At 36.3% G+C, this 16,395-nt stretch overlaps 1 protein-coding gene across 1 annotated transcript in view; it reads left to right on the top strand.

Annotated features, from left to right (window-relative positions):
• Nucleotides 1-15,827, top strand: part of galns (galactosamine (N-acetyl)-6-sulfatase) — a 41,644-nt gene extending 25,817 nt beyond the window's left edge. Inside the window, exons 12-14 of the mRNA XM_051901130.1 lie at nucleotides 2,615-2,736; nucleotides 14,375-14,492; nucleotides 15,301-15,827. Coding sequence (XP_051757090.1) covers nucleotides 2,615-2,736; nucleotides 14,375-14,492; nucleotides 15,301-15,387 — 327 coding nt within the window. The 3' untranslated portion in view covers nucleotides 15,388-15,827. The remainder of the gene's footprint in view (nucleotides 1-2,614; nucleotides 2,737-14,374; nucleotides 14,493-15,300) is intronic.
• The last annotated feature ends 568 nt before the right edge of the window (nucleotides 15,828-16,395 follow it).

Consider the following 16,395-nt stretch of genomic DNA (forward strand, 5'->3'; position numbering starts at 1 on the left):
TCTTAAAGTGACAGCAGCCTAATATTCCTGCTGCTATCTGTGTTTATCAATATTTATGTTAATCAAACTACAGAAGACAAAGAAATCACTCCCTGTGATAATAACACTTTTGTAACTTTAATTAACCTTTATTTAATTTGTGCAGTGAAGATTATATGCAATGTTTTTACAGTTGATTACTTTATTCAGTTTCTGTACCTGAAAACTACTGTTAGACCAACCTGAAAAACCTGAAAAGCACCGAATATTTCATTTGTTATATTGTATTTATTTATTTATTTGTGTTATTGCATATAGTTTAAATATTTGTTCTTTTTTATTAATGACTGTTTACTTGTCTTTAGTAATCTTTGAAATGATTTATTTTAGTAGTTTCAGCTGTGGTTTCGAAATTGGAATCAGGAATTGTTAAATTTTACTGGTATCTAAAGTTTTGGTGTCGTAACCTTATTTATTAAAATACAAGGACACATGGGTCAAAAACAAGAACTATTTTATTCATTTATTACTTTTTTTGTGATAGTAATAAAATTGAATAATTGAATTCATTGAATCGAATTGAAAATTGAGAATCGAATTGAATCAATTTGAGAATTGAATCGAATCAATTCGAGAATAGAATCGAATCAATTCGAGAATAGAATCGAATCAATTCAAGAATCGAATCAAATTGAGATGTTGTGAATCAGAATCAAATCATATTGGATCGTTTATTTTAAATAAAAATGACGAAAACAATGTGAAAAGTCGAAGTGAAGTGCCTAATGGGTATAGAGTAGTGGGAAATTTCCACCATGATTTCTGTTTCCCAGTTTTTTTTTCTCATTGATTATCCTGAAGTTCAAGTTAAATTGGTTGTGAATGCCATTTCATGCTGACTTTAATCCTGAATATTTTTAAGAAAGCTTTCTGAGCATCAACAAATCCAAGTTATTTGATCTTCCTGCACAGTTTTCACGGGTGATCCACTCGCGGTTTCTTTCACCATGCTAACCTGCTCTGGTTTTTCCGAGCCGCCCGCGCTGCATTATTAATAGAGGAGCGCTGGTGCTTTGCTCTCGGGCGCAGGCTGAAGCACTCTCTCCAAACCTGGTGGGATTTGGACTGTTTCATGCCTGTAAGATCAGTGCTTCAGAAGACAGAGAGCAAGTCGCGGGCCAGATCATAGGGGACCTGCGCTGCCGTGAAGAGTGTGTGTGAGTGTGTGTGTGTGTGTGTGTGTGTGTGTGTGTGTGTTCAGTCCCTGGGTGACACAACACAGTCTTTTATGTAGTCACAATCCCCTTATAAATGACCCCCCAAACACATGCTCTTGAGGAGAACACCAGGATATTAAGACGGTGTTCATTTGGAAGGCAGTCATCTTAGTTCCCATTTCCCACAGGACACACACACACACACACACACACACACACACACAAATACAGCCTGCGGTCTTTCTGGCAGGTAGAATTCACAATAGCCTCTAGCTATGAGAACACACACACACACACACACATATATACATCACAAACACACACACTCTCTCACATATACACAAACACGCACACACACACAAACACACACACACACAAAAACACACACACACACACACACTCACGTGCACACAAACACACACTCTCACACACACACACACACTCTCTGTCACACACTCATACACGTCACACTAACACAGACACACGTCTCACACACTCACACATACTTCACACACACGCCACACATACACACACATACACACGCACACACACGTCACACATACACACACACGTCTCACACACACGTCACACACACACTCTCTCTGTCACACTCATACACGTCACACACTAACACAGACACACGTCTCACACACACTCACACACACACTCACACACACACACACACACACACACACTCTCTCTGTCACACACACTCACACACGCATCACACACGTCACACATACACGCACACGTCTCACACACACGTCACACGCACAAACACGTCACACACACATATACGTCACACATACACACACACGTCTCACACACACGTGTCAGACACAAACAAACCCACACACATAAACGTCACACACACACACACACACACATGCACACACGCGTCACACACGCACAAACGCGCAAACAAGTCACACGCACACACACGTCACACTCGCACAAATGATAAATAAATAAATATTGTTGATTTAAACTGGTGATCAAATCACAAACTACAGTGTCTGAATGTGGATCATGAAAATACTTTTGCGTTAAACAGTAGGAGTGTGTGAAGTAGACAAAAAAATGCTGTATCGACTTTTTCTAGAGTTTTGTCGATGACAATAATGACGTTTTTGTGCCGGTGCTCTGGGCCTGTCGAAGCTTCACAGTCTTCATATTCTCTGCAGTGGTTACAACTGAACTTTTCCACTACAAGACAATATTTCCCCCTTAAACAGACTGTTTCCCATCAAATATCGTCCCCTAGAAATATAATGCACCTCATTCTCGCTCTATTCTCTTGATTGAGTTTGATCCAGTTCAGTTTCGTCTGGTCATTCGTCTCTGGTGAGTTGTGAGATCTGTCTGGAGGTTGTTTGAGGAGGAAGATTAATGTTCTTCTCACCTTGTTTTCCAAACAGGGAATAAACTTCTGCCCGGGTCAGGAGGTTCCTGGTGTCACCACACACACACAAGAGGAACACACCCTGTTGCCGCTCATCTTCCACCTGGGACGGGACCCCGGGGAGAGATACCCAATCAGGTGAGGAGTTGATGACGACACCTGATGTCATGAAACACACTGGGCCGATCGGTCAAACACGAGTGAATTTGGTGCCTTAAACAAAATGTAGAGGGAATTTTTCTCTTTGTCGATACAATAAACATTTATTGTTGTTGTTATGGCCAATAACCAATATAATCAGGCTAATCCCAGAAGATTCATAAATTTAAAACGATTATTGTAAAAGGTATGTTCACACAATCTTTTTTAAAGGCAGCATACATGCAGTTCATTTCTTGGTTTTAACTGTATATGATATATGCTCACACTGTTAACGCTATCGCTGGTGGATTGAGAGAAACCATCAGAAGTGAACTGCACTGAGTCAGTCGTCATCCGAACTGTAATGAAGTGCTGAAACTGTATGGAACGAGTGTGAAACGAGCCGACGGTCTGTGACATGTTTGACCGTCTCGGCTCCGTAGACATCAGGAGGGCCGAGGTGAGGCAGAGCTGGAGGTTTGAGGTGGATAGTGAGGCACAGATGTAGATTGATCACGTCCGCTGAGGGTTTATTAAATACTTGTGATCTGAAGACGACTCTCTACATTCACCACATGATGGCTGGGAGTTAAACGACAAGACAGAAGAGTGATGGAGACACAAACGAAACACACTCTCTAGGTAAAACACAGACTGATCTCCTAAAATGTCACTGGCCGACATAAAGGTCTACACTATGATTGGCCATTTCCCACATCAGAGGCGGGGTCTTCAGTAAAACGATAACCTGCTGGTTTAAATCAGTGACTGATGGAGAAATAACATTTAGGCCTGGTTTCATAGACAGGGCTTAAGCTAAGTCAGGATTAGGACTAAGTATCTTTTATAAACATACCCTAGAAAAACATTCCTGGTGTGCATCTTAAGACAAAACAATTTTATGACATGTCAGTGCAAGTTGCTTTCAGTTGAAACAGCTCAAACATGCATTTCAGTCTAGGACTAGCTTAAGCCTTGTCTGTGAAACCGGGGGTTAATGTCTAATTTATTTGTAATTAAACTCTATATGTGACTTTAAGTTAATGTTAATTTATTTACGCTCTTTGTACGGCAGAGTTAAATAATGATCGAAGCTCAACAGGCATGAAAAACCACAGATGAGCGAAAACTTTATTAATGGTCCATCATTGGACATGCAGCAAATGTCGTTGCACATGTAAGTTGTCTAAGTCCACAAAATGTGGGGAAAGTTGTTATATTGTTGTGTGGTATTATATTTTAAAAGTTTTTATGATAATAGTGTGTATCATAGGAGGAGAAAAAGACAGAGATGTGTCTAAATAACAATTAAAATGCACAAACTACAGCTATGGGCATGCAAAACCACCACTTTATTTTATATTTTATATTTTATTTTTTATTTTTTATTTATTTTATATTTTATTTATTTATTATTTTATTTTTTATGTTATACTATTTTATATTTTATTTTTATATTTTATACTATTTTATTATTTTATTTTATTTATTTTTTATTTCTTATTTTATTTTAAAGTTGTAAATTTGGTTGCTTTACTTTTTGAGTGATTATCTCTATGCATTGGTATTGCAAAACCACCAGTTTATTTTATTTATTTTATTTTATTTTATTTTATTTTATAAAGTGTGTATGATTTGAGGAGAAAAGGACAGAGAAGTGTCTAAATAACAATTAAAATGCACAAACTACAGCTATGGGCATGCAAAACCACCATTTTATTTTATATTTTATTTATTTTATATTTTATTTATTTATTATTTTATTTTGTTTTTTTATATGTTATACTATTTTATATTTTATTTTTATATTTTATACTGTTTTATTTTTTATTTTTTTATTTTATTTTAAAGTTGTAAATTTGGTTGCTTTACATTTTTTGTGTGATTATCTCTATGCATTGGTATTGCAAAACCATTTTATTTTATTTTATTTTATTTTATTTTATTTTATTTTATTTTATTTTATTTTATTTTATTTTATTTTATTTTATTTTATTTTATTTTATTTTATTTTATTTTATTTTATTTTATTTCCACAGCGTACATCTTTGTGTCATGGCCTACAAACAGTTTTGATTATACGGACGTTTGAAGAAACCTAAATATCTCCGCTCAAGATGGATCATTGATGTACAGATGATCTGTATGTATTTGTATAATGTAATGTGAGCTTACAAAATGAAAAATGCCTCATAAAACTTCCTAAAAACTTAAAAATAAGCCCTGAAATTGTGTCTCTCCAGTTAGGGAATTCAGACCAAATGCAATAATAATAATAATAATAATAATAATAATAATAAATATTTAATTACTGATATTTTCTGTAATACTAGTATCGTCACCCATTTATTATGGCAAGTATTGAGAACGCAGTGTTCATCACGTCAGCATGTGTTTTGCTGCGCTGATGTGACCTGTCTTTTGATTCGTTTCTGTTTGTTTCTTTAGTAAGATTAGCCTTTGCCCCTCGAGCCGTCTTTCCCACTCTTGTTCTTTATCTGTCCTCATCCTTCTCTCTATCGCCAGGTCTTTTTCTCTCTGTCCAGCGCACACACATGAATCACCCTCTCCGTCTTCATCATGCACTGGGTGCAGCCAAAATAATCTGAAGACATTATTTCAGACAGGTGTGTGAGAAGCTTTCAGAAATCCAGTTCAGACTGACCAAGATTTTTCCACACCCTCTAAACACATCTTACAGTTTCCCATCAAACGCTCCTTCATTATATGTGCATTAGGACTAGAGATGTGCAAAATTACATATTATCAAAATCAACTGGATGGTTTGATGAATCACCTAATCCGTCTTAAGGAAGCTCTGTGTAATTACGCTGCTCCTGGGTTCATGACTCAAGCATTTGGAAAAGTTGGACAATTTTTAACTTCACACCGTCTTAAAAACACAACACTCTATGCTTAAAAAACACAATGCAATGGCCAAAGACATCTGTTTGAATTTAAAGATTTTTCAGAGTGTTATCAAAATATCAAAATATATATTTTATCTTGATGAAAGTGTCCTTTAAAGTCACCATGAAATCAAAATGGACAATTCTTATTTTTATGGAATATTGCCTTATTTATTATAAATGATTTATCTGTGCACGTCATTATTCGTAATCTTGAATCAGAACATCTTCTCCTCCCTCTTGCAGCATCTCTTCTCTTCTCTGATGACGAGGGCGGGGCAACCTGTCACTCACATGAGATCCACCAATAGCAAACCACAACCATCCAATCAGTTCCCCACAGACAAAACCAAGCCCCGCCCTACATTTGTTCTTGTTTGAGAAGCCGATTTACCAACATGTGTGTATATATATGTGTGATCATGCGATCGTAGGTTCGATCCCAGGGAACGCATGTGCTCATAAAGTGTATATGCACTATAAATCACTAAGGGTAGGTTTAGGGGTGGGGTGGGGTGGGGTGGATGTAGTTATTCACAAAAAAAGTTTTGCTAAATGGAAATAGGACAAATGGTGTAAAAAGTCCACACATTGCATTTAAATGAACACGCGTTTTGATTGGTAATGACAGTCATACGTCATTTCATGACGACAGACGTAACACGACACTGTCATTATTTTTACGCCAGCTAGAGGGCGCATGACTTTAAAACGTAATAAGGTGCTTGAAAAACGACCTATAGGGTCTATCGATTTACTCGCGTATACATCACAATACAGAAGAAACGACTATACCAACTTCGGTTTCATGCCGACTTGTAAATTAGTGTTTAATCTTTTCATTTACTTTAATGTGACTGAAATGGCTAACAATTTTAGTTTAGGAATGTTTTTTTATTTTTATTAATGTTGATAATAATTTGACATGAAAATAGTTTCAAATATATAAACGATTTTTCAAATCCAATAATTCTGACCAGGACTGTATATTGTCGTCACATTTTCATAAACACGACATTTGAATTAAAATACTTAAATTATCATGTCTTCATTTTCATTATCGTTAAAAAGTAGTAGATTTATCCCTTGTAGGAACAGAGTAACCCTCTCTTTCACCCTTTATTTCTCTTCCATCTCGCTGCTGTTTTTTTTTGTATCCTCCTTTTTCTTGAAGAGAGAGTAATTAAACATTAATGTTGTTTTTGATCTTCCGTCTCTTCTCTGCTCCGCTGGTTTCAAGCACTAACAATGAAAAAAAGAAAGATTCATCCCAAAAAAAATCAATATCCGTGTTGTGCGCCGGAGAGGAGAGAGCTGTTAGTTTGACCATCTTCATCCTCCCGATCTTTCCAGTTTACAGTGGATGTTTTCGAGTAGGTCAGATCCAAACACCAGCCCCCCTCGTTCTTCCGTTCTCCGGCTCGTTCCCGGTCCCCTGTGAGTCGGTGTCAGGCTGCTGACCGTCTGCTCCTCTGCGCACCCAGCTGGAGCGGTCGGCGCTCATTAATCTCTGTCTACACCTAAAGAGCCACTTAAGATGATGTAGAGCCTGTCTGTGCGCATACCTCCAGTCCAGACTGACAGCGCAGACGCACGTGCCTCTGTCCACCGCCGGCACTTCACACACGAGCTGCTCCTGCACTGGAGGAAATAAGGGCTGGACATGCAGTAAACATTAAAGTATTGCAGCTCATTTGATTATTTGATACTTTGATAATATAGTCATTTTTAATCAATAGTTGACTTCAATAAAACAACCCTGCATGTTGGGTCAAACATTTAACCCAACGCTGGGTTTGTCCAATTTTGACCCAGCATTGGCATTGGGTTGCCAAATTACCCAAATTGGGTTGTTTTTAACCCAGCACTTGTGAGTCTAGCTCAGGGACGGGCAACTTCCATAAGGTCGAGGGCCAACATCTTCATACCAAGGGGCCAGATTACTAATACACACTCACACCTTTTACTAAAAAATGCTGGGTTAAAAACAACAACAGTTGGGTTGTTTTGACCCAGCGGTTGGGTTAAATGCTGGTCAGTTTTATTTAACTCAACTATTGTTTAAAAATGACTATATGGCTGGATTAAAATGAACCCAAAATATGTTGGAAATTAAAAATCAGACACATAATTACTAGAGGAAACAATAATAATCAAAAGGTGAGCGTTTATTAATAAGCAGTTTAATAAATGTTTATTGTTTAATTATTATTCATTAAACTTATTAATAAATGTTAATTTATTAAACGTTTTAATAAATGTTCATTTCCAACATAGTTTGGGTTCATTTTAAGTGAGTGGTACAGTACTTTTTACAACAATAGTGGAGTTAAATAAAACTACCTAGGTTTGACAAACATTTAACCCAACCACTGGGTTAAAACAACCCAGTCGGTCCATTTTTAACACAACTTGGGTGTTTTTAACCCAGCATTTTTTTTTTTTTTTTAGAGTGAATGGTCTTGCTCAATTTACTTTTTATGAAGGGAAATCAATGTATAATTAATGTGATTTCTTTTGAAAGATTTTATTAACTACACTCTAAAAAATGCTGGGTTAAAAATAACCCAAGTTGGGTTGAAAATGGACAAACCCAGCAGTTGGGTTAAATGTTTGCTTAACCTGCTGGTTAGTTTTATTTAACTCAACTATTGTTTAAAAATTACTGTATTTCTTGCTTAAAATGAACCCAAAATATGTTGGAAATGAACATTTATTAATAAGTTTAATGAATAATAATTAAATAATAAACATGTATTAAATTGCTAATTAATAAATGTTCACCTTTTGATTATTATTGTTTCCTCTAGTAATTATGTGTCTGATTTTTAATTTCCAACATATTCTGGGTTCATTTTAGTAATTTTTAATCAATAGTTGAGTTAAATAAAACTGTCCAGCATGTTGGGTCAAACGTTTAACCCAACTGCTGCGTTTGTCCATACTTAACCCAACTTGGGTTGTTTTTAACACAGCATTTTTAGAGTGTATAAAACTTGTGCAGTTATGCTTATACTAATGGGAAACTTAGTTTTCAGCAAATGTAAACATCTCAATTGCGTTGTTTCTAAATTTGCAACAAACAAATGTACAGATGTCCTATTCTTGATTACAAGTCTAGAGAACATTCTCAACTCCACCTCAGAGAGCAGATAAAAAGTGATTATTCTAAAAATAGTCGTTCCATATGGTATTACCATAATCCACATCCACATATTACCACGAAACAAAATACTATTTTAGAAATGTATTGGCAAAAAGGTTTTGTTGACTATGCATTTTACCTTTGAAATCTAAGACAAGTGCAATTCTGGCGTCACATGTGTATCTTTCATACTTCTCATTAGCTGCTTTCCCACCGCCGGGCCAAACCAAGTGGTACTTTTGCTTAACTGTTCCATTCTGTGCCGATCCGATCCGAGCCGGCCGGTACGGATATGGGTTCGTTTTCCACTGGGGCTGATAATGGAATGTAATACAAATGAGTCTTGGTAACGCAAGAGTTTACACACGATATGCGACGTAAATAGTGACCGCACGGCATGGTTTGTAATACCAGACTCAAGTGAATATACTACTGGAACTGTTCGACCCAACGGTGGAAAAGCGGATTTTGTGAGCACTGCAGTGGTGTAATGGCAATTTACATTAAAATCTTAACTTTTACAGATTTTATTTCCAAACAAACCAAACATATGGGTGACCCCTTGAACTTGGTAAAAAAGATAATCCTTTTACCTTCTTGACTGGAAAACACGATTTTTATTGTAATTTTTTTAGTCTATTCTAATTTAACTTCCGCATTAGCGTGCACATCCTACAACCTTCGGTCTCTCTCTTGAATCCAACACGGATTGACTTAAACTGCAATTCATCAACTGGCCACTAGAGACAGGCTTGCGTCAATCCCATGTTAAAATGCCCAACTTTACAGCAGAAAAAAAGCATGTTTACAGCCTGGTACAAAAAGTGGTTTTGATCTATATAGCAAATTTTGCCCTTCATGACAACTGTGAGGGAGGTGAATTGTTTTCGTACGTTTAAATTAAATTAAGCCTTAAAGTTCTGCATAATTAAGGGTGTGGCCACATAAGTGACAGGTGGATTGCCGCTGCTGTCACTACTAGCTGTTTGTCTGCTGTCTCAGCTCCACCCAAGTCCCGCCTCTTTGCCCATTTACGGTTATCCGGGAGTGACGCGCTGCCAAGATGGCGACGAGTGGCTCCGCCCACTTTAGGCTTCAGAAATGCTCTTCTGAAACCTACGGATCTCATCACGGACACTACGTCAATTGTTTAATACAGTCTATGGGATCGGTTGGAAATAGCGACCTCTCCTAGTTTGATTTAGTATTAACATCATAATCTGAACTCAATTTTTCACTTATTCATTTTTTAAATGTTTTAAAATTGATCATCCGGGTGGTCCAGCGGGGCGTATTTAAAGATGGCCGCCAGTTGCCCATCCCCGGTCTAGGTATTAGTATCAGTGCCTAGAACGAGAACACTAACCAGTCTAACAGGCCAAGGAATTCGTTTGGTCTACACAACCCTTGCCATGCTGACCCCCATCTCACGTCCTTCCTTATCCCGTCCGAGAGCACTTAAGTCCCATCCTGCCTTGGGCTAATGTAGCAGGCAACTCGGGCCTCATCTGCTACCGACAAGCACTTCAGCCCTCAATCAATAGTGCTCGTAGAACTGCTCAATTTCCACCGGGGGAGAGAAGCAGAGAGAAAAGGCAGAGGTATTTGATTGCCTCTTCAGCTCAATTCCCTTGTCTAGCTCCAACTGTGTGTGTGTGACTTATTTTATTCATTCATTCAGTTATACTTGTTGGTGTTTTTACCATGTGAATACAGATTCGCTCTTGTTTCATTGTGTTCTCCGAGTTCGAGAATGCTGTTTTGCGCGTGCAAGTGTGTGTGAATGGCTAATCAGTCTGGTGACACACCTGAGCAATACTCCTGCCCCCTGGGTGTCATGCATTATAAATCAAAAGACTGTATTTGCATGCATTGTTATTATTAATCACTCATCTCAAGTTGGAGAAAGGAGACCGGGGTTCAGAAAAATGCTAATGAGCCGTGCTGACTGTGGATTTTCTATTGTTTGTCTGGACTCTGGGCATAAATAAACATGTTTTGGTTAATTATTGATTAGGGACCCAGGGGCATAAACACAGGGCGTACAGTGATGGCGGCGTACGTTCAGCTGGTCCCTTGGTTCATCTTCACGTCTATCATGAAAAGAAAACCAAATGTTTCCTGCATGTGTGAGCTGAAGCCCTGTGAATTGATCCCAAGAGGAGATGAAAATTATTTTATTTTTGACAAGCACAAGACTCCCGTCAAAAGCTTGCGGTTCTATCACAAAATCACACTGTCTCTGAAGTTTTACCACGATGAATGACAGGGTGTGATTTGTTAAAACAAAAGCAGAGGGAGGGATATTTGAACTACTGAAATTTTAATGTTATTTAAAGGCATAGTTCACCCAAAAAATGAAAATTCAGTCATTAATTACTCACCCTTGTGTCATTCCAAACCCCTAAGACTTCAGTTCTTCGAAACACAAATGAAGATCTTTTAACGAAATCTGAGAGATTTCTGTCCCTCCATTGACAGGCTACGCAACTACCACTTTCAAGCCCCAGAAAGGTAGTAAAGACATCATTAAAGTAATCCATGTGAATCCAGAGGTTTATCCTCAAAGTTATGAAGTGAAGCGAGTGGTTTGTTTGCACAAAAAACACAATTTACCACTTTATTTACAAAATATTAATCTGACTTTCTCAGAATTGCATGATATAAAGTCGCAATTGTGTTATAAAGTCAGAATTGTGAGATATAAACTCGCAATTCTGAGGAAAAAGTTGTCTTTTTCCCCTTTAGAATTGGACTTTATATCTCACAATTCTGAAAAAAGAAGTCAGAACTGTGAGAAATACTGTCTCAAATAAAAAAAAAGTCAGAATTGCGATATAAAATCGCAATTGAGAGGAAAAAAGTAAAAATTGTGAGAGATACAATCGCAAAAGAAAAAAAGTCCAAATTGTGAGGGGAAAAAAGTCAGAATTGGGATATAGTCACAATCGAGAGAAAAAAATAGTCCGAATTGCAAGAAAAAAAAACTCAGAATTGTGAGATATACCGTCGCAAAAGAAAAAAGTCAGAATTGCGATATAAAATCACAATTGGGAGAAAAAAAAATTTCAGAATTGCAAGAAAAGTCAGAATTGTGAGATATAAACTTGCAAATTAAAGAAAAAATCCAAATTGCGATATAAAGTCGCAACTGAGAAAAAAGTCAGAATTGCGATAAAAGAAGTCAGAATTGTGAGATATACCGCCGCATTGAGAAAAGAAGTCAGAATTGCGATTATAGTTGCAGTTGAGAGAAAAAAAATTCAGAATTGCGAGAAAAGAATTAAGAATTGTGAGATATACCATCGCTAATGAAAGAAAAAGTCAGAATTGTGATATAAAGTCGCAACTGAGAGAAAAAAGTCAGAATTGTGAGATATACCATCGCAAACGAAAGAAAAAGATAAAGTCGCAGTTGAGAGAAAAAAAGTCAGAATTGTAAAATAAAAAGTCACAATTATCTTTTAAATAGTTTTAAACCGTGACTTAAACAAGCTTCCATAGTAGTCCCTTTAGACGCCTGTAAGAAACCGCCTTTTTCAAGATGAGTGAAAGGGGGTTATACAGATGTATTTCACACCACAGACCTTATTTTTAACCAAACACCCATTCAAATACACATGGACTTTGGGACGATCTTAAATGCAGCACTCAGTTATATTGCCATCAGTCATTGATCAGTCATTAGTCGGAAGCTCTTGACGCTGATGAAGAGGCTCTCAGAAGTGACGTAACGTGCGTCAGTGTTCGGCTGAGGAGAGGGGAGCAGATGTTCGCGTGCGGCTCGTGCCCGATGCTCCCGAGGGAAAGGCAGAAGCGTAGAGACTGAGGGTGTGAGTCGGACAGCGCACAGGGTAATTACACTAATTGACACTTCACCCCACACGTACACACCCCCTCCCCGGGGGCCAATCAGAGCAGGGGACAGGCCTGACACAGGTGCTGCCTGCCTTTGTATTACGGCCGTAATTGCAGTGCTGATATTTGTGTGTTTCTCGCACAGACACACACATTCTCAGAAGCCCATTAAGCCTACAGGTCCTATTGAGAGCAGCGTTCCTTTGAAACCATCAGGGTGCGGGACGCTGTCCAACACAAATAATGAGAGACACGTGACCGCTTCTGTGGTGGTGGCGACCCTCAGGGACCGCCGTGTGTGTGTGTGTGTGTGTGTGTGTGTGTGTGTGTGTGTTTGTGTTTTATGCTGGGATTGCCCGTCTGTCACATATTTCTCCATGCATGAGCGAATAATTAATTAAAACTCTTTTATATTCAGTGTAAAGATGAGGCAGAGATTGAAGAAGATGATGCAGCTGATGTGAACACAGTTACTCGAGAGTTAATATCAGCACTGTAAATTCTACCGTGGTATTTTGAACATATGTTATGGTAGTACCGTGGTATTCTGAGAGACATGTAAACACCGTGGTACAAGAATATGGTAATCGAGTGAGTCTCACAAAACATGTCAGGGTTGTTTTCACTCCATAATCAAAAGAATTTATTCTGCATAAATAAAATGAAGGTAAGGACCTTCCTGCTGGAAAAAAAATGTAAAATAATTATTATTATAATAATTTGACTGTAATGTGCACAAATATTTTAAATTTTAAAGTGCATATATATAATATATATATAAAATGGAAGTCTGGAAATATTTTTAAGCACATTTTATCAATTCCTAACCATCAATCTTAATTACTACTATTAATTTTGTATAAAATCATTTATAAGTGATATATGTGAAAAACGCTTTATATTCAGATGTGCAAAATTATTAAGCAGGTTTTCTTTTACAGTAAAATGGGCCAAAAAATAGATTTAACTTTTATATTATATCATTTATAAATGATTATATACAAAAGTAATAGTAGTTATTAAGATTGATGAGGTTTGGAATTGGTAAAATGTGCTTAAAATATGATCAGAATATCAACTTGCATAATAATTATGCACACAGTGTGTATATATCATCATCATCATCATCAATGTTGAAAACAGTTGTGTACAAGTTTTTTTTAAGAAAGCTTTTGTAACATTCAGTCAGTAAGAATTTTTATTATTTTTTTTTTGAAAGAAAATAAAGAAATTAATACTTTTATTCAGCAAGGATGCATTAAATTGATCAAAAGTGACAGTAAAGACATTTATAATGTTACAAAAGATTTGTATTTCAGATCAATGCTGTTCTTTTGGACTTTCTATTCATCAAATAATCCTGAAAAAAAAAAAAAAAATGTACAGAACTGTTTTCAACATTGATAATAATCATAAATGTTTCTTGAGCAGCAAATCATCATATCAGAATAATTTCTGAAGGATCATGTGACACTGAAGACTGGAGTAATGATGCTGAAAATTCACAGAAATACATTACATTTTAACACACATTCTCATAGAAAACAGTCATTTCAAATTGTAATAATATTTCATAATATTAAATGTTTTCACTGTATTTTTGATCAAATAAATGCAGCCTTGGTGAGCAGAAGAGACTCTTTCAAAAACATTTAAAAAATCTTACAGATTTGGTGTCTGATTACTTGTTTTATTTGTTTCACGTTCATATTTCTCTCTCCAGCGTCCAGTCGAAGGAGTACAGGGATGTTCTCAGTCAGGTGACCGCAGTCGTGCAGCAGCATCAGGACGCTCTGATCCCCGGAGCGCCGCAGCTCAACATGTGTGATCTGGCAGTGATGGTGAGATGACTGATGCTGTCCGTACACAAGCGTCTGACTTTACCATTGGTCATCATCATAACATTCAGTTTGCATTATATTTCTGGTAACACTTACTCAAAGCCTTTATGTATAATGCATTATAAACGTATGTTATAATGCATTATATCTTTTCTTAAATAATTGTAACCAAAGTTATCATGCATTATAATATTTGCAGATTCCTTGTTGCATCTGAAATTGGTTGTTTGTCATGTGTTTTAATGCATTATAATTTCTAAATGCATAATATAATTATTATAATGTATTATAACTGTGATTATAATTATTCATGAGATCATACAAGGCATTATAAGGTTTATAATTAATGCATTAAAAATACTTTTATAATGCAATATATATAAAGGCTTTAAGTAAATTGTTACCTATTTCTTCCTTAACAAGCACCTTTCATTAATTAGATAAAATACCACAATAGACCAAAACCTGTCAAACTGAAGCCTGTTAGTTATTCATTTGTTTGTAATGCTAGACAATTATAAATCATACATCATAAAATCACTTCTAGTTTTTAATAAATGCTTAATTTAAACTTTTTTTTTTAAAAAATACCCTAATGTTTTATAAATGAGTACATGCGAAAACAATGCAGGCTGTTTGAGAAATGATTAATAACTATTGGCAGTCTTTGTAGTTTTTTCTGCCACTGCAAAATTGTATTTATTTGGTGCCATTAATGCACCGGAAGATTGTTTGGGTTGGCGATATACTGTAACAGCTCGTGGAGCAACAGCGCCCTCAAGTGTTCATTCATGTTTCTGTTCCTCAGAACTGGAGTCCTGCTGGCTGTGAGCGGCTGGGCAAATGTCTTAAAGGGCCGGAGTCAAAGCCATGGAAGTGTGACTGGCCACATTAATTTCTATAAAGACATCTCTTGCAAATCAGATTCTATTTTAAAATGATATTTGCATTTTCTGTGCGTTTCATTTATTGTTTTACAAGGAAAAGGGAAGCAAAATCCTTTCACATTTTGATGTTGAGAAGCAGTGATTTACTGTATAGTTTTCATTTTATAATATTTTGTGTCTTTGTTATGCTTTTAGAAGTTCATTAGGGCTGAATGTGTGCAGGTCATTTGATAATATTATTGTTCATAAACATCTACTGACAGAGTAACACGATTACCAAAACACACTATCATCCTTAAATATATTTATTTTAGTTAAAGCATAAATTTGACTGAACATGATTGTAAAATTGTTTGCATATTGTGACTTTTGCAATGCTTTTAAATCAGTGTCAACTCTTACTTGAATTTTTTTCTTGAGGGGCAATAAAATATTTTTTTAAAACTTGCATGTGACTGTGCATTTGACAGAAAATATTTATATTTTTTAAAGTAAAGTAATGAGGAGAGACATTGATTGGTTTCCTCTCTGTGTAGAACTTTTCTTGTTCAGAATTAACACTATTTAAATAATGATTCAATACTTTTTCCAAAATGTGTTTTTACCTTACCCTGATTCACTATGGTACGCCTGTTCATGTTCTAGACCTGTCGGGATGGTTTTCGCGGGAAAATGCGCACATACGTCAGTCGCCTACGTGTGGCGTCATATCGGTAAATAGCGAAAAGTAGCGTGTCTGGTGTGGGAGTTTTGTTTTTTAACCACTAGAGGGCCAAATGTTACATAATGTACATTTAATTATATTATTATAAGGGTTATAATAGTGTAGCCTACATTATTATGAGTATAACAATAAAATACAGTGAAAAAAACATAAACAACGTCTTTATGACAAGTAAACAAAAGACAACTCAATAAAAAAAGATACAGTCATAATTCTTAAGAAACTTAATTATTCGTATTAATGAGTTTAAGAGGTTTTACAATATGGAAAATCTATCTATAAAGAAATATAT

This window comes from Ctenopharyngodon idella, chromosome 7 (assembly GCF_019924925.1).
Source record: "Ctenopharyngodon idella isolate HZGC_01 chromosome 7, HZGC01, whole genome shotgun sequence".
In the NCBI taxonomy this organism is placed as follows: domain Eukaryota; kingdom Metazoa; phylum Chordata; class Actinopteri; order Cypriniformes; family Xenocyprididae; genus Ctenopharyngodon; species Ctenopharyngodon idella.